We start from the raw sequence: 26,504 nt of genomic DNA, 5'->3' as shown, positions 1-26,504 counted from the left end.
TTTTTCAGCACAGAAACAGCGCTGAAGCGACGTGAACGGTGGATATCCAAATGTCTAACCAGAGAAAGTTTCCTCGGGGGGGGGGGGGCACGAAGCTCCTATGCCCCCCCCCCCACGCGTACGTCTCTGATTCCAACAATATGCGTTAGGATGCGGGGGGGGGGGGCAGAGCCGATGACGAAATTTTGCTGATAAGGCGGGTTCAAAAATGGCAAAAAAATTGCTGACGTAATACATGTACAGCCCCATATTAATTTTCATAAATCATGATTGCTCCCTTGAAAAAAACAAATTGGCCCTCCTCATCATCCCGTGAGAAATCCCACGTTAGGAATCACGACGGTTCCATCATCCTTTATTTTCATCACTTAATCGTCATCAATACATTTTCATCGGAATACAAGGCCATAAAGGCCCCATTGGCTCACTTGACTTTCTTGATAACTTCATGGCAATGACGTGCGAATGAAAGGCATTTGTCAAAGATTTCTCAAAAAAATATCTGGATATGTCATAATTATGTTAGCATTGACAGGTGAGTTCAAATTCCATTCGCTTTCCAGGTCCGAAATTTGTCAAAAGAAGAGGAAATACGTATGAATATTATATGAAACTGCGAATATATATATATATCTTTGCACTTGGGACCCCAGCTGCTTCCTATCGAATGTCACCCAAATTATTTGTTACTAATTTATAAACTCAAATCGATTGTTGTTTCAAACCGCGGTGCAGCATGAAAATAAATAATATGCGATACCATTGTTTAATGTCATGCTGCACAGTAGCGTGAATATCATGGTCCAAAGTACCGGGGTCTTTTTTGTTTTCATGCTTTTCGCAGCAGTGCTTGCAAAAGCCGCTGTGGAGCAACAGGCCTACAATAGTAAAATTATTCGATCATTATACAAATACAAATACAAATACAAATACAACGCCACAACAGGCAAATTGCCCAACGAGGCGGCTGACTTAAGAGCATCATGGATCCCCGAGCCATTTTTTGGAGGCCCTACCTACTACTGCTACACCACACATGCACCCTCCCCCCGCGGAACCCCCCAACGAATCAGTACATGCGGGACTGTGTGCGTGTACGTGTAGTGCAACCTGACGTAAAGTTTGTTTTCTGTGTAATGTTTGTTATGTGTAGTGCTGCCATCTGCCACCAGTTTTTCTAACTATGAGTGAAGTGTAATGATTGAATAATTAATCGTTGTAGGCCTGTTGCTCTCAGTGGCGAGACTTTTTAATGGGGGAGATCGGCTCGCATTTGCGTCTTGAAGTTGGGAACCACAGAAAACCAACTTCAGCCGACCACCACTGTGGGGTTCGAACCCGAATCCTCGCATCGCGAGTCCGTCACTATACTCGCTCTCATTACACTTCACTCATAGTTAGAAAAATTGATGGCAGGTGGCAGCACACTACACATTACCGCTATGGTGGTCGAGTGATCATAGTGACGGATTCGCGTCGCGAAGTCCCGGGTTCGAACCCCACCGTCACCACAGTGGGGGGTCGGCTGAAGTTGGTTTTCTGTTTCTCAACTTCAAGGCGCGAATGCGAGCCGATCTCCCCTTTAAAAAGTCTCACCACAGAGAGCAACAAACCTACAAGCGTAATTCAATCATAAGACGCCACTCATTTCACTTCTGAAATATAGATGGCAGCACTGAAAAATAAAACATAACACTACATACGCACACAGTTACACTTCCGGCACAACTCACTAGGTAGAAAATCGCCCATAGATGGTAATAGACGTGAGTTGTGCTCGATTTGAAAGACAAGAAAACACACTAAAAATAACAAGCATTAATCACACACTAACTTCACGTTTCGTTCACTACACGCACATTCGAGGATGTACCAATTCGTTAGAAATTCCGTAGAGGAATGTATACGAGAGGCATGTTCGGTTAAGTAGTTGTAGTAGTGCTAGTGCTTACAAAAATTACCGATATTTTGGCGCATAATATTTATACTGGTGAGGAGCAGAAAGATGAACAATATATATTGTATTATATAACATATATTGTTAATTTTTATGCTCCAAACAATATAAAACCAACAGCAGATTTCATTCAAAGAATTACGACTGCTAATTCTGTGTTTATTCGATAGCTGGCAGCAAGAGTCCCAACTCAGTGATGTTTCTAGTATGTGTGATAGTAGATTTTGAAACTGAATTTGAATTGAATTTGATTTTGAAATTTTAGTTTTGAAATTTTTTTTATTATTCTTTTTTTGCCGGTTCTGAAAGTATTTCTCCCATCGATGCCGGTCCACGAAATTAATCACTTAATTCAACCAGTTAACAAATAGAAAAATACTGAAGAACACTAGATTTAACTACTGTAATAACAATCGTTTCCGTGGACTGAAACTCAAGAAAATAATCGATTTTTTTTTTCATCGATTGTAGCTCATCACCTGCAGAATTATTTAAATTTGCTGCATTAATAAATCTAAAGTTTCTAGTTGACCATTTCTTTTAAATCAATTTATGGCCTAAACTTTTCTCGGTAAGGCACGTGCCTTCGGGACCTCTCCGGGAGACACCCGTACTACTACAACTACTTAACCGTACATGCACCTCGTATACATTCTTCTACGGAATTTCTAACGAATTGGTATATGCCGGAATATGCATGTAAGTGTTGTAGACCCCCAGTGAAGTTTGTTTCTGTCTGTTATGTATAATATGCTACTAAACCAGACGGGCACCTCGTCCATATTCCTCTGCGGAACTTCTAACGAATTGGTACATGTTGAAATATGTGTGTACGTATAGTGAACCTTCTGTGAAGTTTGTTTCTGTGTAATGCTTGTTTTACTTAGTGCTGCCATCTGCAATCAATTTTTTTAACTATGATTTTTTGTCTCAACTCATAGTGATTGAAGTCTAATGAATGGATAATTATACCGTTGTAGGCCTGTTGCTCGCTGCGGCGATACTTTTTGATGGGGAGATCGGCTCGCATTCGCGCCTCGAAGTTGGAATGTATATTGTGCTGCCATCTACCATCAAGTTGTCCACGACCTTCGGGACAATGTGCTTAAATCACCCAAGTGATAGAGCCTGGACGAGTATGGTATCTCTTGCCATCTATCATCAGTTCTTCTAACTACGAGTGATGCGTAATCATTGAACAATTGTACCGTTGTAGGCCTCTTGCTCTCAGTGGCGAGATTTTTTTTTAAACGGGGAGATCGGCTCGCATATAAGCGCCTCGAAGTTTTGAACCACATAGAACCATCTTCAGCTGGGGAGCCAGCCATGCTAATTGAGCTAATCAGCACAGCAAATGAACCAAACACGCCACGTCGCAATCACGAGAGTGTTATTTACTGGAGCGAGATCAAGTGAACTGTAACCGCATAATAAGATTGACATCAATGATATAACCGCTCAGGATATTCAATGAAAAGACTCTCTATTCATACGGATGGAAATGGTTATATCGTTACGGGGGCAAGAGGCGATGAATCAATCTCTACAATACATACGTACGTGGTTACGGATTCCACGTAATAAAATCCTTCTAGTATATGTGGTCTTTATGTCTTCCTTTTTTGCTCCTTACATTATCCTCTCATCTTGAACTCAATCCACGTACGAGTTGGCAATATATCCCTTAATAGCCGAAAGTTGATCGACGAGGGAACGGGGCCATTGATATCATACCTTACCATACGGGAGAGAGAGAGAGAGAAAGGCGGATAAAAAAAACAGGAACGGGATTATCAGCGGAAACTCTATTTTGCTGTGCTCTCGAGGTCTATCACACGATGGTAACGATAACGGGAGAGAGAAAAAAAATGTACGAACTAAATAAATGAAAGGTCTATGGATGCTTCATTTCCGCCATAACCAGAAGAAGAAGAAAAAAACATCCAGAAAATTCGGTTGCTTGCCTTTGCTTTCTATGGAATCATGATGATCATCTTCTTCATATGCTCATCGAGAGAAGAGATGATATCTTTCCTGTATATATATATGCTGTAGTATGTGGAAGATTTATTATCGCCGAGATTTCGATAGCGTTTTTCTGTCTGTCGACAACGAGAGAAAGAGGCATCTTATTTGTTAGTTGAGAACGATATATCGCGTAATTTCTTCTCTATGTTACTTATATCTGGATTTGCTCTATCACTCTATTACATGGATAAATGAGGTGCGAAATTGTCCCCCAAATACGAGGGGTGTTTCATGACGCGCTGGAGCAACACCATCTATAGTGGAAGATCTCCGTGCGAAGCGAGTGACGTCAAGGAAGAAGTTCGTCTCACCTACAGCCATTGGATGTACTACAAAAATGGTAAAGATGGCGCATGCGGTCCCCCTGCCATATACAATGGCTATAGGTATAATGACCTTCTTCAGTGATGTCAGGAGCTTTGCGCGGAGGCCTTCTGCTATGGATCAGTTTTTCTCAACCGCCAGGCCGCGGCACGGTACCGGGCCCTGGCATCAGTCAAACCAGGCCGTGAGTGATTCATCGTTTAATTTTTCCCCATTTATTTCCCATTAGTCGTGTTTATGACTATGGCCATAAACTCGAAAAAAAATACTCAACCGGGTGGGTTCCAAAGGTTGAGAACCACTGCTATAGATGGAGATGGATGGAGTCGGTAACCACTGATGTCGCGCATTCCCCAGCAGAACCAAGTACGCCTGCTTTGCTACCTTGTTAATTACGGTAGTTTGTACAATCGTTGTGCTATTGCCCATTTTACCATTTTACTGAATTCTCTCCAAAATTACCTTTTCGATTATTGTCATTAGTTTGTATATTTATTGGATTGTTCATTCAACCACTTAAAGCATTTCAAATAAGAAGTTTTGCATTTGCTTATGGATAAGAATACTTTCTTCGGATTCATTTTAGTTGAATCACGTACGTTCATTTCTATTATGTTGATTAAAAGCCAACTTGAGACAGATAATTTCAATTATTTTTTTAACTTTTGTAGGATTTTAATTATCTGTTTTTTTTTTCATTTACAGTAAGTGTAGATAGATAGATAGATAGATAGAATAGAAGTGTAGCTTTATATAAGAAGTGATGACTTCGTTATTACCAATGCAACTACTATTACTTAACCGTACATGCACCTCGTACAAATTCCTCTACGGAATGTGTGTGTGTAGTGAACCTTCTATGAAGTTTGTTTCTGTGTAATGTGTTTTTTATGTGTAGTGCTGCAATCTGCCATCAATTTTTCTAACTATGCATGAAGTGCAATGATTGACTAGTATACCGTTGTAGGCCTGTTGTAGAAAAAAAAATAAAGATTTTTTTTGTTGACATTTATGTTTTTAATTTATTTTTTGAGCATCAAAAATGTGCCGTCGCGACAGGGATTTTGAACTATTCTTGTTGTTGGGGAGACCGATTTTCTTGTATATGGCTCATCTAATTGATCTGCATCATTCGACTTCTACCCCCCTATGTTTTCCCATACAAAATACTTATTGGACTTGAACTGCGTAAAATGTAAATGATATTAAAAAAAAGTCTCTTGTGATCTGAAATTGTGTTCACATAAATATTTCCAATTTTCCCCATTTAACTCTGATGCACTGAGTAGAAACAGAACTTTTCTACCATTTCTTTTTGATGCTCTTGCTGGGGGTTTTTTGCGTCACGATCCCCCAAGTGATGTTTTCCCCCTTTTCCACTTTGAACAGATGTTGCTGACTGAAGACGTGTGACCTGCTTCTATGGTAGTGGTGGCTTTTGCCTGTTCGATCATGACTATTTTGATCTATTTTGACCAGTTCTTTTAACATTCACTACACTTACATACCGCACTTATCTATCTACAAACATTACCACATTTTACTCTTCATAGGCCTTCTTGGCCAGTTTTTATGCCGGCAGTTGACCCCATGGGCTAGAAGCGATGTGGCCGGAGTCAATGTGTGGTGAAGTAACATTAAAAACTAACGGGTAACGCTCTTTTTTTTTCTCATTTATACTAATCTTTCCCAACTCTTTTCCGATTTGCGGTTAAAAACATGGCATTTTTTTGTTGGGCTCAGAACAGATAGGACAACAACATTCGCAATGTTCTTCCTAAGATGAGCGAGTGCGCGGAGGAGCATGGTGAAAGGGGTCCCACACACGCAATATCACAAAATTTACCGTTGGTGAATATGGCTTGATTTCTTGCTGCAAACAAAGGAAACAGTTCCGCGCACGTAAAATAAAAATCAGAGGGAACGTTGAACACAAGGGAGCCGGATGGCCCCACGTTGAGAACCATATCTCTAGAACTACGGATATTCATTTTCATGGCTTCCACCTTAATCTTGGTTTTCTCTCATGGCCCCTTTAGACCCCCCCCCCCCCCAAGGGGATCATATGGCTCCAAGTTGAGGACCAATCGGCTGGTGTACAGTCCTCAAGTGTGTAGAGAGCATAGCTGCTTCGAGGGGTGTGCGGCAGGTGCGGTCGTACCGGGCCCCGCGGTTTGTGAGGCCCCGCACTCACGGTAAATAATGGATGCTTTCACCAATTCTTAAATTATTTGTTTCATTAATTCTGAGTTACAATTCTGGAATCCCCCCCAGCCCATTGATTCTGAGCTTTCATCTATTCTGAGAAATTGATGAAATATTTCATCCATTTTTTTTTCTTTCAATTATTTTTACTTCATCAATTCTAAAATTTCCATTTGTTTAGGGAATTGTTTCTGTCTCATTTCTTTAAAATTACCTCTCCATGATCTTACTTCGCTGATTTTTCATCAATTTTTGTGTTGATTTACACAATTTAAAATTTTTTGTATGGACGTTTCTCAGCATTCCTGAATATTATAAAATATATAACAGATTTCCCCCAAACACAAAATACGTGAAACCAGGGCGAAAATGTTGGTCTTAAACACGTTTTAAAAGGACGGCCCCGGTGGGACTATATCATCCCCAACATGAAAATTTACCAAGTCCATTAATAATTTTTAATCATTTTTCTGGAAAATAAAAAATACTTATTGTTAATATGTTTAGAAAACTTTTAATTGAATAAACTTATCCAAAATGATATTTCATTTAAATATTTCAAATTTGCACACTATTATAGAAATATACAATATCAAAATATTTTTAGTTTTATCGAATCTGAAATAGAATAAACGCGCAAATGTTATCTTCCTAACTGTTTAGTAGATGGCAGCACAATACTCCACGGGAAACTACCGTGCTGCTATCTAGCGATAAATAAAATAAATAGTCTCAATTTATTATGCTGTTCTGTTTTTTTTTTAACACAATTTCACCTCAAATTCAAGTAAAAATGCAAACTTGTAAAGAAAAATATCGAAATGGTTGAATCCGAAATTAATTTTGTAATTTATATGAATAAATTACATGCTCAATATGATAAATTTGTTATCCTTTAGATCAGCGGTTCTCAACCTTTTTTCACTCGCGGAGCTCTTCTCAGTATATAGTTCTATGGAGGAGCCCTGTTTGACTCGAGGAGCCCTTTTTTGTACATGTTTTTTATGGCAGAACCGTGTAGGCCTCTCTTATTTACTTATCTATCAAATCTACTGATTCATTTTACTTTCCTCGAGTCGCTGCGGAGCTCCTGGGAGGTGTACATGGAGCCCTTGGGGCTCCGCGAAGCACCGGTTGAGAACCGCTGCTTTAGGTAATTAATTAATCAAGCCTTAAAAATTAAAAATGCACTGCAAAAAGTTTAGATCAAAGTGGAGATACGGGCACCCCCCTTCCCCTCCCAGCGTCAAAGGGAAAGCCGACTGATCTAATGTATTAGCGTGTATATATGAATTGGCATAATCATCATCATGCCCCCCCCCCCCAGACTTTCAAGTCTATCTCCGCCTATGAGCCACGTTCGGCTCTCGGTGCTGTTAGTTCTGGTCCGCCGATCATATTTAGATGATTGAAAACATTGAAAGACGATTAGTTCCAAAATTAGTGAGAGAAATAATTCCGTGATTTGTGATAGGTATTCCACAACAAAAAAAAGGGAATAATTGAATAATTACTAAAAAGAAATCATATCGATATAATGTGTATTGAGAAAGAAATAACTTCATAATTATTGAAATAAATAACTAAGGAACCATTTAAAATGATTTCTGATTTAAATTAATCATCTTCTATTTAATTAATCAAAAACGTTTCCAGAATTGGTGAAAAAGTTATTTCACAACTAATCAAAATTGAAATAATAAAAAAATAATTCCAGAATAAATAAATGTCTTCAATTATTTTTGGCCCAATACACTTCAGTGCCCTATTGACCTCCTTCTAGCAAGCTTCACTGTAAAGTACATGTGAAGCCCTTGTAAATCTGTGTGGATTCTTCTTTGGCTGCAGGTATCTTCAACCCGTTGCTCACGAGCACCACTGTGCTCTCCGAAGCACCCGGAGTGCTCGATGCTCGTGCCCGATTTCGTGCTCGCAAGCACTTGGTCAACTTTCTAACTAAGCACCTTGTACAAATGGCATTCAAGGCTTGAAATCATCCTGATTTCATGCATTCGCATGTCTTACTTTCTGTAAGAGGGTGCTCTTCTTTTGATATTAAGTACAGACAGTGCTCGCAATTAGAAAAAGGTTGAAGACCTCTGTTTTACAGTTATACTCAGTATGAGTTGGTGGCCAGCGAGCTTCGTGGGTAATTTCAATCTGGCCCGCGGTGTCTGCAAAGTTGAAGACCCCTGCTTAAGATAGCCCCCAGAGAAATAAGCTAATTGGTCGAAACTCATTGGTAAAAACACTAATCTTCATATAGTTTTTGGAATGATTTTAATGACGGCATGCATCCAAATGAGGGGGAAATATTAGCTATAGTGATGTGATAATATTCGAAAAAAGTTCCTTTGAAACACAGTTCGTAATATTATCATACCCTGGGGCCTTCTTAACTGTAAGTCTTTTGATATGCTGCACAATCAACATTAGCAGCAAACATAAATGCACGGGTAACAGTTATATTCTCAAATTTTAATAATTTATAATTAAAATGCATAATTAATCTTAGCCGCTACATTATTCCACTGTTTTAAAATCAGCAGCACTCAAAATTTCTTGACCATGCTAAAAGCCTGGTTTACGGAAACAGTTCGTGGTGTCATCAGTTACGAAACTGTGTCCCATTTAGTGCTTATCATTCTTATGCTATCAAGGAAATATACTTACATCAACGTATTACACAATCTGTACTTTCCGATACTTTCCATACTCTTGATGACGGAAAGAAGATTCAGATTTTGAATATAGTACACCTTAATCTATAGGTGTACTATCCGAAAAGCATAATCGGGGTATCAAGAATTTTCAAACTTTTATTGGTCTAAAATTTATTCTTTAGCAACTTGACCGAGAAAAGCAAATTCTAGACTAACTAATTTGCTCATACGAAATTTGTGATTTTTCGCCTTTAACTTTGAATTAATATAACAAATTTTAAGATTAAATTAGATACTTTGAAGAAACAGCAAAATCCAACTTCAACAGACCAACGCTGTTTCGGGTTGCGGGTTCGAATCCAGATCATCGCGATGAGAGTCCAGCACGATTCCTACACCGACGGACAGCGGCTCTCGAATGCTGGTGATTTCAACCACACTCATAGTTCAAAAACAGATGGCAGCACTATAACAAGCATTACACAGTATAACACACTTCACGTTAGGTTCACAACGCGTATACGCAAATTCCAACATGTACCAATTCGTTAGAGGTTCCGCAGAGGAATGTGGACGAGGTGCTTGCGTGGTTTAGTGGTGGCGATTTCTGCCATCACCACGTTAATGGGTAAAAAAAACTTCTACCCTAAGATAGGAAGAGGCAGGAAAATGGTGATCACGCCAGAGACTAGATCACACCTGGTCAGCCCAGAACATTATCATATTCAATCAATCCTGCAGCCACGTTCACCAACCATTATTCATCTGCATCCATTATAAAAACCTCACTCATCAACAAAACAGGAAATCACGTTTGTTAAAGCAATTTTTATTCGGTAGGAACTAAAATACAGCTGCAGAAGAGAAAAAAAATGACTGAAGATATGTATACAGGGTGTCCTGTAAGTGCTAATGCGGGCTTTATCTCATGAACGGCTCATCATAAAAATATGATTCCAGTTTTAAAAATGCTCTAAATGCGTTCAAAAATCTTCCTGAACTACTTTTGGGAGTGGAAATACAGTGTGTCACAAAATAAAAAAATTTAAACTTCATACGGTTCTCCACCCTGTTCTGTAACTTCAAATTAAAAGGTTGTTGTTCTGACTCTTCTGAGCCCAACAAAAAAAAAAATCCATGTTGCTAAGCGCAATATTCGCTGAGCTATTTGAGTTCAAAAATCGGAGAGAAGGCATGTGTGTGTGTGGGGGGGGGGGAATAGCAGAAATTAACAGACATCGCTTCTTTCCCTCATTTATGCTACTTTGCCAATTTTTCTTCGATATTTGAATACATATATTTGAGTGAATATTGCACTTAAAAACATAGGATTTTTTTTTTGTTGTGCCCAGAAAAGGCGCAGGGCAATAATTTTCTAATTAGAAGTTAGATGATAGGGGGACCGTATAGGAATTTAGATTTTTTCTTTTGTGACACTGTATTCTCACTCTCAAAACTGGTACAGGGCAATTTTTTAACGCCTTTTGAGCATTTTTTAAACTGAAACCTTACCTCTACGACGAATGGTTGATGAGATAAAGGCCGCATTTGCACTTACAGGACACCCTGTATATACAGCGCATCTCATTGACTGAATTTTTCCGACTGGAAATAGCATAAGACGTCGTGGAAATATTCAACGATATGCTGCTGCCACATAACAGAGTGGCTTCGTGTATTCTGAAATTCGTCCAAACTGCAATTTCTTCATGACGTCTGCTCCAGCATTGATTCGTGTGAGCTGTCTTTCCTCTTCTGTCTGAAGTTTGAACAAATACTAGTGTTTCATTGGTGCATTGCATCGACAAACGCAGCACGAAGGGAACAAGAACCAATCCATGAATATCCCTCGGCAGTCATCGTCCGGATCGTACGCCAAAAGCCGATGCCATTTGTATTTCTGTTCGCATGTACAGTCATTCGTGCATTTCTTTGTTTGAGTCGCCCTGTGGAAACATGAGTAGAATTGACAATAATTTTTTTTTTTTTTTTTTTTTTGAAGCCGGTGCCACACTCGCATCACTGCGCCACTCAGAGCAGCGCAAAAACCGGTTCTTGGCGTAAAATCGGTTACAGAAAATCCTCTGTCAAAAATTCACCGACGAGAAAAATTTTCCATTCAGAAAATTCACCGACAACTGTTTCTAATCAGTGAATGAGTTGGGCAAGTAACTGAGCAAGTGCGTGAGTGAATTACCGAATGAGTGGTGAAAGCTAGAGGGTGATTGAGTGACCTATTGTATGGGTGAGTAACTGCATTAATAACGGAGTACGTCAACTATGATCACCGAGTGAGTGACAGTATGAGGGATCAGCGTCCGAGTGGCGTGGTGGAAAGATGCGCGTGTACCACCATCAAGGTTACCGTCACGGTCCGTGGTTCAAACCCAAAGGAGAATATAGATATTTCCCTAACGCGTTGAAGCGACCACCGATAGATGGTGCCTTCGTTTCCAACTCATTAATGTCAGTAAATGATGATATGGCCAGAGTTAGTGTTTGGAGAAGTAGAATGAATGATCGAGAGAGTCGGTTAGTTACCTAGTGACTGACCGTATAAATGATTGAGTGAGTGACCGTATGAGTAATCAAATATGTAAAAGAGTGAATGATTGGGAGAGCCAGTGAGTAAGCAATTGAGCGAGTAAGTGGCCGTATGAGTGATTGCCCAAGTGAGTTACTGAGGTGAATGTGTGGCTCTTTCACTGCTCACTCACCTGCTTATTTACTCGCTACTCACTTGTTCATCCACTCACTCACTTTTTGTCGGTGAATTTTCCCTGGGTAAATTTTCCTTTAGGCGAATTGCGTGGCGGTGAACTGTTGTCGATGAATTTCCCGTACACTGTCAAAATCACCTGAGCCACACTTCTAAACCCGGTTTTTGAGCTGCTTGGAGTGGCGTAGCTGTGCGTTTGTCGAACCGACGTAATATGTACATGATATATAAAACGCAAATTATATCAGCTTCTACCCCTACCACCATAGACAATTAGTTATCAGTCAAAATAAATTAAACATGAGATTTTTCATGATGAATTTATCAATGAAGTAATATATTTATGTTCGAAAATGAAAGATGGCGACTACCACAGAAAAACACTATATATATATTTGAAGGCCATGTAACTCATTAATAAACAAGTGGGTATGATTGAAATTCTAGTCAGTCTCATTATTAGAAATATTAGTTTTGTTTTCTAATGAACCTTGATTAATTTTCATTTTCTTGAGGCCGATACAATTTATTTATTTTTTCAAATAGCCAATTCGTTAGGTCCATAAATCTGTCAATAGCCAGGCGTATATAAGAGTTCAAGGTGCGATCGATCTTTTCCTCATAACTAAGCCCCGGATGTTGTTGCCCTAAAAATCTTGAAAAATAACTAAAAAAATGACATAAAAACGTGAAAAAATGTCCTAAAAATTGTGAAAAAATGCCATTAAAATGAACAATAAAATAAAGTTCTCTTGAAAAAACCAACTATGTTCGAGTGTCGAAAGAAAAATCTTTGACAGCATTAAAATCTTATGTAAATTTTTTTCTCACCCAAAATAACATTTTTTTTCTAATAAATGAATTATAATTCATGAATTGGACAGGAACACAGGCGTTATGCCACCTCCCATACACAACGCTGCGGCTGACGGAGCTTTGGGGGCCCTGTGACGATTCTTATCATTTTTTTGTTTTTTCACAAGAAATTCACTATTGGGAGGCCCTTGAAGAATCTGACCGGAGGGCCCTGTTGCTAGATGTAGTGGGGCCATGACTGGCGTACTGGTGGGGGGGAAGAGAAATAGGATTTTTTGCAGTAAAAAACGAAAAATGAACCACCCCCCCCCCCCTGAGAAAATCCCGTGTATGCCTATGGTTAGGGAAGCCAAAAAAAACATCTTTTATTCTAGTGCTTCAGAAGAAGTGCCCATAAGAATATTTTTTCTTAAGTGCTCACACACAATGCGATTCAATATTCATATAATTTTTTCTATCTTTTCCATTATCAAAAAATTTAAAAAATTAAAATTTACCGTGAAAAGTCCAAAACAAGCTCAAAACTAAAAAAAAAGTGTCCTAACAGTGAAAAAGAAGCAGAAAAATGCAAAAGATACAAAAAAAATGCAAATGTCAACAACATCCGGGCCCCGCTCGTAACCATTTCTACAACGTAAATTTCAACACCGATTGAATTCATGTGGGAGGTATGTTCACAGATAAAATTGACGTAGATGCATATCGGCTCCCCAGAGGATGTGAGCGACGCGTTTCCAACACATTTTAAAATTTGCTGTCTATTGCGAAAAAAAATAGTTACTTAACATTGGAAGGTAAACCCCTCTCGCCGGCAGCGACGAGATATCTCGCCAACTCAGATGCTTTAAATTTAAACGTTGGCGAGATATCTCGCGTATCGAAAAGCCTCTTATTTCGGCAAAATGATGAGCTCAAATATTTTGTAAAGGCTAACTTGTTGCCTGCGTCTAGCGCTGGTTTTCACTGTGCCGATCACTTGTCAATGCATAAAAATGTCTTCATGTGAATTTTTCGAAATTTGGTTGCTCTAACGGTCACCACGCGAGACAGCTAGGTTTTTGTTTCTCTTCTCATTCTCGAAACACCTATGTCTCCAATTTAATTTGCATTCGTCGATTTTTGAGCCTGTTAAAGGCTCGTATATCGTCAGTTATTTTAATGGCCATTATATATATGTTACTGCCAAAGCCCGAAATTGGCCGGAGAGTTCGTGAAGTGGTCGGTGATCCTGGGTTAAAGCCTGATAATAAAAGACATGATTCGGGATCATCGTATTTTCGCGATAATTACAGTATGTGCAGTGCATGTAAGGTATGGCAACTAATCAGACCGGAGTCACGATGCGGTAATCATTTTTTTCTTCGAAATTTTGGAGAAAAACTATGTTTATATATTTTTTTGTCCATCCCTCTTTCAATTTCCCTTTTTTTCCCCTCTCTTCACATCGAGCCAATCCAATACAGCTGCTATATACCAGTCGTTCTGCTAATGGACCGACAAACTCAGACGGTTGTAAGTAAACAACAAGAGGAACAAAAACTGCAATGGAACATGGTGTCGCAAACCACGTTGGAAGGGTGAAAATCGCGAAAAACGCGTGCAGGTTTCGACGTCACGCTGGAACGAAAAAAAGTACAATAATAACTACAAAAAGATTTATTTGATTAATTATTACAAGAGTTGTTGGAAGTGGCGGCCGCCGACGTCATTGCACAGCCGTGCTGGGTGGAAGGTCCCCGTCACCCATAGTAGTCGATCGATCGTGTGGCGAAGGTAGTATGGTGCGGAAAACGCACCATCGGATATTGCTGTTGGTACATCCGTTGTTCTACGCACCCATTGCCATCTGCTTGACCGTAAATCAGATGCATATCAGCGTATTCCTCGTGTAGTCAGCCATCACGATTCTCATTGAAACAGACAACTAACTGGTACACGTGCTTACTACCGCAATAGCGCTAATTTACGTCGTCCGTAGCGCGTGATCCTACGCCAGCGCATGCGTTTCGTTGCGCTGCTTACGTCAGATATGGTGAGCGAACCCACGAACGCAATCAGTGATCCACTGATATCCCCCCTTCGTCTCCTCTGGACTCGAGCCTCTGCATTCGTTTTTCGCGATTTTTGCTCTTTCAACGTGGTTTGGGACACCGTATCCATTGCAATTTTTGTTCCTCTTGATGCCTACTAACAACCCTCTGAGTTTGTCGGCCCATTAACAGAACACCCTGTATAGACATGTATCACACGTTGGCGATTAAATAATGGATTTGTCTCCTGCCGGAAAGTCTTACATCAGCACATCGAGCATTGGCCAGAGATCTCCGGCCACTTCGCGAAATAGCCAGCCAAAGTCCGAATCATTTCTGCAATTCGGACTTTGGTCAAAACTCTTGGCCAGTTCGTGAATTGTTCGTATTTCGGGCTTTGGCAGTAACATATACTGTACCTACTAACTGCCGAAAATCATAGTAACATATCTCATAATATAGACTCCTGATGGATATGATGATGGATATCCTGATGGATATCCTCAGGCAATCTCGGGGATGAGCCAACATGTTAAGATGGCCCTAGTTCTAAGAGCAGTTCCGCTGGATTATGAAAAATTAGTCACTTTTTTTCCACCATATTTCGTTCGAAAGCATCCAGTTCTATTATTCAATGTCTAGATAAGCAATACTCACTGACAGACTTCCTGGTGAATAGCCTGTTGCAAGTGCCTAGTGTTTACGACAGCCCTGATCTTGCCAGCGCTATTAGATGCCCAATAGGGGGTGACAATTTCCACCGCAGACTCGCAAGCATCGATTCTATGAGCGAGAAACAAATAAATTAGCATTGAAATGACAAACTTCGCAAAAAAATAGTATATTACATAAAGACCAGAGTGTTCTTCAACCGTTTATTGCTTGTGGACTGGTGAAATTATTTGAACAATTTTACGGACCGGCGTAAATGGAAGAATAATGAATAATTTGGAAACCTGCGAAGAAAAAAATCATTAGAGAAAAATTTCTTATCCTTCTGACGTATTCCATATTTGTACACTATTATTAAAAATACAGTATAAGAGAAAGCTTTAAGCTTGGACTATTACTGCCACCTATGAGATAAAGATAAAACTATCTGTATAAATCTTGAAATAAAATTGGTTGTTGGTTTCATACCAGTATATAGCACAAAATGAACAATATGTGTTCATATATAACAATGTATTATTTAATTTTACGCTGCATGCTGTTGTAATTTTATGCACCATATTACCGATTACTATATCTTTAAACTATTAAAAAAAATAATTAAGTGGCAATTTAATTTGTATTGGTTGATCTCAAATCGCTGAAGTAGGAATACGTTAATTTCGTAATTACGGAATAACCGCGATAAATGCGAAAATTTGAATTTCTTACTACTTATATTTTCCTAAGAAATCTCGATAATTCTTCCGCGTGTTTTTAAGCTATAATTGACACCTAAAAGAATACGAAAATAAAGAATCTATTATCAGACTCCGCGCGTTACATGACTGCGTGCTTCAAATTATTAAAAACACTTCTTGGTGACAAAATTTTGCACTATCAATGCAGGGTGCATAAAGTGAATCTCGTGGGTGACGCATTCATTAAAAAATTTAATACTGTTGTATCCAAGACGAAGATAACTTTTTTGCACTCAAGAAAAATGAGCAGTGCGTATATCTAAGCTACCAAAAAGAAAAAAAAGTGTCACTGTCATGTACATAGTCGGGGTTCAAAGGTGTAATTCATCTGAGCGAATATCGTATAACTGCTGCTTTTCTCAAAAAATATGAAAACGATTACTCCAGCATACGTTTCTTAAAAATAAGTTTTGACAATGAAATTCTAACTCCTAAAATACGGGTTCAGTTGACTTTTGTTTCCGAGTTCTGTAGGAAAATTATGCTAATCGGCAATTTGAAAGGATCAAACTTTCCATTCGCACATGTTTTGTAAGTTAGAAGATTTGAGATCTTTTGTGCTCAAATTTCAAGAGCATTTTTACGAGAAAAAAAAATTGACAAATGAGTGCAGAGTAGAGTCTCGCTTATCTGACATAAACGGGCCGGTAGAACGTCGGATAATACGGAGGTGTTAAGGAAAAGCTTATTGAACGTCAGACTATGTTATCATTTTGCACATTACGAACCTAATAATCATGTTTACAGCAAAACAAGAGAAAAAAATTAAGTGAGAAAATGAACTTGTAGTTACAGAATATTTTGAAGTTAAATACAGTACTTAAAAAAGTTCAGTCCTGTGATGATTTAAAAATTTTTTTGATCGTAGTCTGCTTTCCTGACGAGTGCCGTTTCTTCGCTTTTCATTTTTCCTCATTAATTTTCCGTTAGTCTTGTGTTTGACTGGGCTTTCTACTCACAAAAATGAATGAAACCGGGCCGCGGGCTTGCCAAGGTTGAGAATCACTGATATAGACCGTCCAGTTTTATCGTTGCCAAATACCGAATTCCTCAGAAGAAAGCCAATTAGCCTGAAATTTTAGATCAGGAAATAATGTTCCTGGTGTTGTTGTCTAACTATAGTTATCACACTAGAAGCTATTTGAAGTTTAAAAAAATTGTAATGAAATTAAAATTTCTACCCCTCCCTCAAGTTCTTTAAGTTATACAAAATTTTAAAAAAAAACTGCATATACACTGAGTTATCAAACAAGTTTATCCTTAATTTTACAACTAAAACTGACCACGGAACAGCTAATTGAATTCGAGCCTTTTTTAATGAGAAATTGGGATCATACTCAAAATAATTCCCAATTCAAATAGTTTTCGTTAACTTAATATTTTTCATAAGAAATACCCCCCCCCCTCCCTCACCCATTACTTTATATCATTGAATGAAATCAAAAATGTATTATTTATCAAATAGAAATTTTTATACCGCACCTCAAAGCATGAATGCATATTTGGGGGCATGGGGGCCATCCCAGAGTCCATTACGGAGCCGGTACATACATGTATATATGAACTGGCTTTCTCATCATCACATACCTCACCCCAGCTTTCATTAACTTCTCTCCCCCCCCCCCCCCCCGTCTTTCATGTCTTTCTCCATCTATGCCTTAAAGTTTGGCCAGAATGGTGCTTTTTCTGATGAAGAATGTACGAAAATAAATCTCAACGACCCATTTCTCTTTAATACTATTGCATGACCATTAATTTACTAGACATAACTTTTGGGTGATCCTCACATACACCGGTTTTATCCGAACAAGAATACCGGCCGTCTTTTTTCCATAGGTCGTTCCGTGGTAAACTGAAAAAAGATTAGGACCCTTTTACAAAGGACCGATTTTTACTGTCCGGCGGTGCTGATGCAACCGGCCCAACAACTAACAATAGCTGATATAAGATAACGACTGGAGGGATGAACCGCACGGCATTTTCCCGTCCGGACGAAACCGGCGTGTGTGAAAGGGGGCCATACGACTGAGGAAACAGACAAATATTGACTTCACTTGTTCGAAGATACAGTCGATGTAGCGCTGCTGTAAGTCGCGCGGCTTCCTGTCGCTCGTTCCGAACGCACGTGCAATTTACGTCCGTCGTACGTCTCGAACTGATCTTGAGGAATGTCACCGTCGTCCGGAGTAGTAGTGTAGTCTCCGAACATTCGTTTGATCAGGGCTTTGTTCTCGTCGATGAACATTTCGATTTTCTCGCTGGAAAAAAAGAAAATTAACATAGAATTTTTGGAACAACAGACAAAAAAATACAGAAAAATTATATCCTGAACTTCACTAATATCGACGTTACAAATCAAAATATATGAAGCAAAGTAATTTTATGTCTTGCATAAGAATGCTATGGCCACATTTTTTTTTCTTTTTTTTATTCAAGCATAAAAAGTACATATACAATTGAAGTAGTTATACCCAAGGAGCCAGGAACGGCTCATACTGGATATTTAATACATAGACAAATCGTCTAACAAAGTGAAAATGATACACAATAGAATAATTATAGGAAAGAAAAAAAAAAGGGGGGGGGATTAACAAGATATATAATTGAACAGTGACAACCATGGTGGTGGTGTTTTGAGTGATTAACATGGAGGAAAAATTTACAAGGTAAAAAAAAAAGAAAAGTGCTGAGGACGTGTAAGCTCAAGGTGAAGAGAAAAAAAATATATATGCACATATATACACACAAATAAGTTCAGAGGAAGAAAAAAACAAATTAAATATATATACACCATAGTACTTACACTCTACCACTAATACACAAAACAATAGCTAGAAAACACTTTACATATATTATTCCAAAGTTCTGTAATTCACCTCGTTTAAATTTCGATACATTCTGTTGGGATTCCCAAGACTTGGTCTACGTAAACTACTTCCAGAAGAGTTTGACAATAATTGAAGAACGTTATGCCGTACTTCTGAAAAATTTGAAAGAGCAACTGCAAATGAAACGACCAAGAACAAAAAAAGCCCTATCTCACCAATGCTTCATCTTACGGCAAGGCTCTTTTGATGTATCATAGACTGAACACGATATTTTTGCTATTTAATGTATTACTTTTTTTTATAACATAATTTTCTTTTAAGTATTTCTTTTTCGATATAAAATATATTAGCTTCAAATCACACACCACTCGTTAATTGAGCATTCTGCTCCTTTATTGAGAGTCAAAGCCTCATCTCGCGCAGTCTTCGTACTTGGCGACTGTTGACCACAGTCATTGGTGAGCACCAGCCGCAATCTCATACACTATTTTTTTTTTTTCGAGTTTACACAGATCATAAGGTGAAACAAAGAACACTCTCTGGTGAAATTACAAATAAAATAGAAAATCCAAAATTGAATAACCGGCGTAGAAAAGAATAATCATTTTTTGAGCCGTAAAAAGCTCAATGAAGAAGGTAGGCCAATATGGAGGTATGGCCGCCTATGCTGGATGCACAAGCTCTACAAGGTCTTCAACCTTTTTTCAAGTCGCGAGCACTGCCTGTACCCATCATAAAAAGAAGAGCACACTTACGGCAAATTTGACATACGAATGCATAAAATCAAGATTGATTTCAATCCTTGAATGCAATTTGTACAAGGTGTTTATTTTAAACGTTCATGAAACAAGTACCGAGCACTCTGGATAGTTCGGGGAGCACCGCGATTCTCGCGAGCAACGAGTTGAAGATGCCTGTTCTACAACGTCGATTCATACTAGCAACAATAAGATTATCAATGCGTTTTGCGGTATCAGGGTTCATTTACGCGAAAGACTTGTTCGCAGCTCGCCGAGGCTTTGGGAAGGGTCACGGACAGCAGTTGAATGTTTTCCATAGATGTCTAATACATTGTAGGATTCAAGTCAAAAGAAATGAGTGGTTAGTCTATACGAGTCCGTGTTTTAGATTGAACGTAACGCTCGGCAACACAAATTGTGTTTTGCATTATTGTCCACAAACATGCATCACGTCCCGTGACAGAAAGAAATGGTGTGAGCATATTGTGCAAGGATGTCAACTCGATAGTGCACTACCGTCTCTAAACTTCTAGTGAAGACATGAAGGTCGATGCGGGTGCCAATAGCAATTTCTGTCCAGATCATCATACCGTTACAATGGAGAATTATCATTTCGTTGCTTAACTTTTGAGCGTGAGTGTAGATACGCCATTGCAGTGGTCAAATTGCATCCACAAAACTCTTCGGATTTGGCTTCACGTGATTTTTTTCTGCCCGCCCCCTCCAAATATTAAAAGTTTCGCTTGTTGGAAAGAAATTGTTCATCCTCAATTTTCATAGCCTCAAACGAAGACGCCATTGCAACGGTAAATGGCTTTTTTGTAGAGTTAGAGAAAATGTAATTTTACGGGATTTTGAGCTTCACTGAAAAAAGCGGGAAACTTGAAGTGGACTATTTTGAAAAATGAAATAAAATTTTACCAAAAAAAAAAGGTGAACACCATTTTGTGCATTTCTTATCCCAAACGACCCTCGTATGTTTAAGTTAAGTGTCATCTAAGTGCAGGCATCATCTTCAACCCGTTGCTCACGAGCACCACGGTGCTCCCTGATGCACCCAGAGTGATTGATGTTCGTGTCTGATTTCGCACGCGCGAGCACTTGATCAACGTTCCGATTGAACACCTCGTACGAATTACATTCAAGGACCGAAATCATCCTGATTTTATCCATTCGCATGTCAAACTTGGCGTAAGAGTGCTCTTCTCTTGATGATCGGTACAGACAGTGCTCGCGACTAGGAAAAGTTTGAAGACCTCTGTCTAAGTGGCTTCCGTAATCATTTACATTAACAAATGATTTTCCCGCTGGAAGTATTTTAAAGAGAAAAATATAGAGGATACGAAATATATATATGTGCTGTGCAGTAAGTTGGTGAATATGTTTAGAGTTGTGGTTAACAGTTAAAACATTATGAGTAATATGGCCAGGCTAAGCTTGAGTAATTTTTGCTGAGTATGACAACTATCAATTATCAATATTATTTTTGATAAATTCTGGAAAACAGCTAATGTTTAAAAAAATTATTCAGCTAAGCAAACTTTTAATTGAAAATTAATTACAAAAAGAAATATACTTCGTCCAGAAATAAATGTAATATAGGCTTTACTAAATTTTTTGAAATAATGAATAAAATATTGAAAATTTTTAACCTCGAATTAAGAAAGACATCTTTCGGACAGATAAATCTTCGTGAATAGAAATTGTGGAGGGTGGCGCTAAAGACTTGATCGCATGAAATTTCTGACGAAATTTGACACTCGCACATGCGCAGTGAATAGAGCGTATACTTGGGTAAAAAAAGAGAGCGACAGAGAGTCAAAAATGGCTACAATTGTTGACAGAAAACAATCTTTATAATTCGTTTCATTTGTTCGAGTATCACGTATGCGTTCATTTCCATAATACAGTATGTATGTCTAGTTTGTTTCTAAATATTCTCATTCAATAATTAAATTTGATTAAATTAGACTAATTTTTTTCGAATTTCTCCATCTCCAGTAGCTTGACATGCTTTCCTATTACGACATTCGTAATTCGCGCTATGATTTTAATAAATCTTTTTTTTTTTGCCCCATTCGGGAATCGGAATTTCCGATAAGTCGAACCAACGGTAACTAGAAGTTTTTCGTCGGCCGCTGCACATTCGACTTATCGAGATTTGACTAAATAGAAAATTAGCCACATTACCATCAGACACCTTACATGGAGAATATCTCATTTCTTGAAATAAGCGCCGCATGGGCATATGTCCCGCACATTTATTTCATCTAATATACAAACTATATACTAACGGAATGAAGCTGCAATTGAATTGTTCCCCCGAATAATCGAATATACCGTTTAATCCGGGCATTGTGTGCTGAAACCGTTGATATCCGCTTAACCGGGGCCGAATGCAACTTGTGGTTTCAAGACAAGAATAACAATTCATTGCATTTTGCGGTTTCCGAGTTCAGTCGTCATTGTTTCACGTAACAGTTAATTTTTTCGAATCAATCACGAACTATTTTATAGTTGCTAGGTCTTTGATACTGTGGTCTTCATGGTTGGACAATTTTCGTGTGAGTAAGCGTAATAGACTTACCTAATATTTTTCCCTGCAAACCACATAATTTCTTCAAAAGTTGCAACAGCTTTTCATCAGAAATAATCCGTGATAAAGTGGAAATTTCTCCGGATTTTTATCCACATATATATATCACATTGTCAAATTATACATGAATGTAATATTTCTACATGTGTGGATTCTACTTAGATTGAACAGCGACTCCCAAACTGCGTCAAGCCACTAGAAATCATAGGGATGAATGCCTAATGGAATTATTAATAGTTCTGTAAATTTTTTAATTGTAGAAATCGAACAGGAGTAATGCGCAACGTATAAGATAATTCCTACCTTACCTTCAGTTGTGCTGTCTCTCATTGCTTGTGTATTTAATTCATTTTTCCTGTCACATTCATGACAAAAAAACACCACCATCAACGCAAACTCAGTGTTTGGGGGAACTATTTTCAGGAATGACCAAGAGGACATCGCAAATCCTTCTACCATAATGTTAAGATTTGATTTGATTTTTTCCAAATATTATTTGGAATAGCAAATTAATTTTTTTTTTAATTACGATGAGATGACTTCCAGTTCTCCTAATGCGTCTGGATAAAACAAGACTTGACTTTTAAAATACGCTAAATACTCACGTCGGATAGTTCTGTCCAGGCGTTGGGCAGTACAACTGGTTCAGCCTACGAATGCAGTTATAGCCTCGACTTATCTCCGAATTGGCCTTTTGAAAACTTGATATCGTTACGTAGAGCATGAGAATCAGATAATTCTGCGGGAAAAGAGAAACGCATACATGCAAAAAAAAAATACTATATGTTACTGTAAAAGCCCAAACATTTATAAATTGTACTATTTGCCATAGCAATGTGTTAAAAAAAAATTCTCTGAAATTCAAAAGACAAGATACCAGGGTAAACGATGGTGATTTTAAAGAATTTTTGAACACCATTGAGTAATAATTTTCAGACAGTTCAAGTAAGATGTACGCTGAAACAAAGTTCCTCACCCGCGGACCGGTCCCGTCCATGTGAATTTCCTGCCGGTCCGCGTAACATTTCGCCAAATTTTAAAAACCTTTTAGCGTGGTTATAAGATTGGTTTAGAAATTTATATTTGTTTGACAAAAAACTACAGCCGCGTCAGTAGTATAAACCAAATGGAGAGAAATAAAATATAGAAATTAGTGCACGGTGCTTTATATTACAGAAACAGCACTGAAGCCACGTAAGCCCCTTTGTCTTACTTGGCTTCCGCGATAACTTCAGAACGTGAATGAATGAACGCAAGAACTTATCCACTGGACTTATCCCGTTGTCAAGATCTCTCCCAGCCCAGCTTCGCGGCAGTGTCCAGAACAGTTTATTTTGAGTCAAAAAAGAAGGGAAAAAAATAACAGACATACACAATTTTTCCCCAAACATATTTTCCCCGGACAATTAGGTACTGTCGCGATAACATATATTAGAATGAAGGTACATTTTATATGGAACCAATTGGAGGAGAGGCCAATGCCATCTCATCTGTTATCTTACACTTGCCATATTACATACATGGGATACAACAAACAACACGAAAATCTTATTGTGTAATATAAAATAACTTGAGAGCAGTGATGTGCGAATGAAATACGTTTGTCAAAGATTTCTCCAAAAGATCTGAGTATCAGAATGATAAATTATGTTGCCTTCAGCACTGAAGAAGTTCAAATTCTCTATTTGTACATATTTTGTAATATTTTTGTATAGAAGATATTTTGCGCATAAAAATGTCGCTTAAAATAGAGAAACTTTATGCTATGACTTCTGCTGCCATCTATCAAATAGAACAAAAACTATTTGTTATTAATTTTGCAACTACAATTTTTTAATGTTTTAAACCAGTGTGCAGCATGAAAATTAATACTTACTGTATATGAAATAATATGTATATATTTTTTTCTGCATAGTCATGTATTAAAATACAGGTTGGTTTTTTTTTCTGATTTTGAAACAAATTTAAAAACATAGTAACCGATATATGACACATAAAATTTACACTAATGTGCAGTATAAAATAAAAAATATAGTATAATGCAACATATTTTTCATTTTTGTTTTTCATTACCTACATACTGGTTTAAAACCAGCAGCCAATTTCATTTGAGAAATTATAACGGACAGTTCTATTTTTATTTTATAGATGACAGCATAAAACCTAGCTCAATGATGTACAAGTCGGTTTTTTGAATATCCTCCAATTTATATTTATAATACAAATATTATATTATAATATTTATATTATATTATAATATTTATATTGAAATAAAAAAAATTCCCATTGGGCATGAAGTAGGAAAGAAATTGGAATATTTTCCTTTTTTTTTTTTCTCGCTGCTTCTCAAATAATTTCTCCTCTGCATTTTTGGCGGTCCTCGAGAAATTTTTCATTTAATTTCACCGGTCCGTAAGTAAGAAGATGGTCGAAGAGCTCTGTGTTTAGCATGTAGGAGACGCCATTCTTGCATCAATTGTGCAAACTATTCTACAAAAACCAACTGCGGGGGAAAAGGTTTGTTCGCTCTGAGTGTGTCATTCTCTCTCAGAGAAACGAAAGACGTGCGAAGAGACAAACGTGTTAAAATATTCTGAAGAAGTTTGAAAAAGAAATTAGGCTTTTATGTTTGGTGGGTTCCTTAGGTCAGATTTTTTCACGGATTTATCATTTATCGAGTTTTTTTTTATTTACCGTTTTATCGAGTCGCAAACTCTTCTAGAGTGTCCTTGTACTTCACGTACTGTATTTCCAAAATTTTTGGGAGTATTACCCACTCGCCATGATAGAACTTGATTGTACAGGGTGGTTACAAGTGAATTTGAAATTTCCAAACGCTGTAAAATACAAATTCCTAGTCAAAATGATTTGAAAATTTGCGTGAATACTCCTGAAACAATGCAGTAATTACGTTTGGCGGAATAAAAAGAAATACTCAGAAAATTACCGATAAGTGACACTGTACTCATGAAACACGAAGAAATTTGCTTGAATGTGGATGTTAGAATGGATAGGCTGAACTTATGTATCAACAACTTGGTAATATGTCTTTCATTACTGGAAATTTCAGAAAGAATTTTCGAGCATGGGCGGAAGCACCGCATGCCTTAAAAACAAAAAAGATGTAAATGCCACGGCACTTCTAGAAATTATATTAATTTGAGATCTCGGTGAATATATCGTATAGTAGTAACAATAATAATGGATTTACCTCTAATCTCATGCTGCTCATTTGTGAGTTTCCAACTCCAGTTACAGAAAGGAAAACGAACAAAGAAGATCCAAATTTGGTGAGCACGTGGAAAATCCAGTTCCGATGGGGTCAGAGTGTACCAAGTGACTCTGTCACTATGTTGATACCGGTAGTAATAGTAGCAGCAGCAGCTTCGAGGCAAGACATGTTGCGAACTGAGTAAAAATCACTAGTGCTTACCATTACTTACATCCAGAATGAAATCACTCGATTCAAGAAAACATGATTCCTGAAGAAGAAAAAAGAAAGAGAAAGAATATATGAGGAAAGAAAAGGAAAAAAAAAGCGGTTATTTATGGTTCCCGAGTCATCGCGAATTGATGCGATCGATTATATTGCGGTTTTTACTTTCTTTGGTTGAAGAAAGAAAACTCTGTGGGCTGTCCATTAACTAATAAAGAAAGCAATGTTTGAGTCCTAATGAATACGAAAGACATGAAAAAGTGGAGGAGGAGGAAGCTTTTTCCGGTTTCTTTGAAAACCTTGATGGCATCGGCAAGATATATTCAATTATGCAGTATTCGTGAATTTTAAAAAAAAAAGTGAAACGAATGGCTTCCTATAGGGAGCGATGATTTGCGCGCTACTGTTCGTATTTCCGTATAATGTTTTCCGTCTATTTTCATTTTTGAAGTTTGAAATTAATGAACTGAACTATTTCGGATTTAAGTATCCGCAATTACCATTTACTTTTGTATGTATATATATATATTCATTTAGAAAAGATGAATATTTAGTAGATTAGTAAAATACTTTGACACTATCATCTATTTTAGCACATCGCAAGCGGAGAAGATTTCAGGCCAATCTCGTTAGACTTGAATTTAAAACTCGTTCTTCAGCTGCAGAAAGCTGCCGAATGTGGAATCGTTTGTCACATTTTTGAAACGGGGGTGAAAGAAATGGTGTTCGAATTAAGATCTTTTTTGTCCT

At 37.9% G+C, this 26,504-nt stretch overlaps 1 protein-coding gene across 1 annotated transcript; it reads right to left on the bottom strand.

The window, feature by feature from the left end:
* Positions 1–9,986: 9,986 nt before the first annotated feature.
* LOC149087399 (protein spaetzle 3-like) lies at positions 9,987–25,776 on the bottom strand. The gene is made up of 5 exons (XM_089231481.1): positions 25,530–25,776; positions 22,924–23,057; positions 18,209–18,412; positions 15,400–15,525; positions 9,987–11,123 (listed from the first exon to the last, which is right to left on the bottom strand). Exons 1-5 carry the CDS (start codon positions 25,548–25,550, stop codon positions 10,955–10,957), a joined length of 654 nt encoding a protein of 217 aa, XP_089087607.1. The 5' UTR covers positions 25,551–25,776; the 3' UTR covers positions 9,987–10,954.
* Positions 25,777–26,504: the final 728 nt, after the last annotated feature.

This window comes from Pholcus phalangioides, unplaced genomic scaffold, assembly GCF_987345545.1.
Source record: "Pholcus phalangioides strain wild (caught in Gottingen) unplaced genomic scaffold, Ppha-v1.0 ptg000004l_1, whole genome shotgun sequence".
Classification (NCBI taxonomy): Eukaryota; Metazoa; Arthropoda; class Arachnida; order Araneae; family Pholcidae; genus Pholcus; species Pholcus phalangioides.
This window is presented reverse-complemented; position numbering and strand designations above follow the sequence as displayed.

Bases quoted from the DNA above. Each gene is read 5' to 3' on its own strand.
- LOC149087399 (XM_089231481.1), bottom strand. From the start codon at position 25,550: ATGAGCAGCATGAGATTAGAG. The intron at 23,058-25,529 runs GTAAATCCATTA...CTTTTCCCGCAG, and splicing joins TGAGCAGCATGAGATTAGAG to AATTATCTGATTCTCATGCT. The intron at 18,413-22,923 runs GTGAGTATTTAG...CTTTTTTTCCAG, and splicing joins CCTGGACAGAACTATCCGAC to CGAGAAAATCGAAATGTTCA.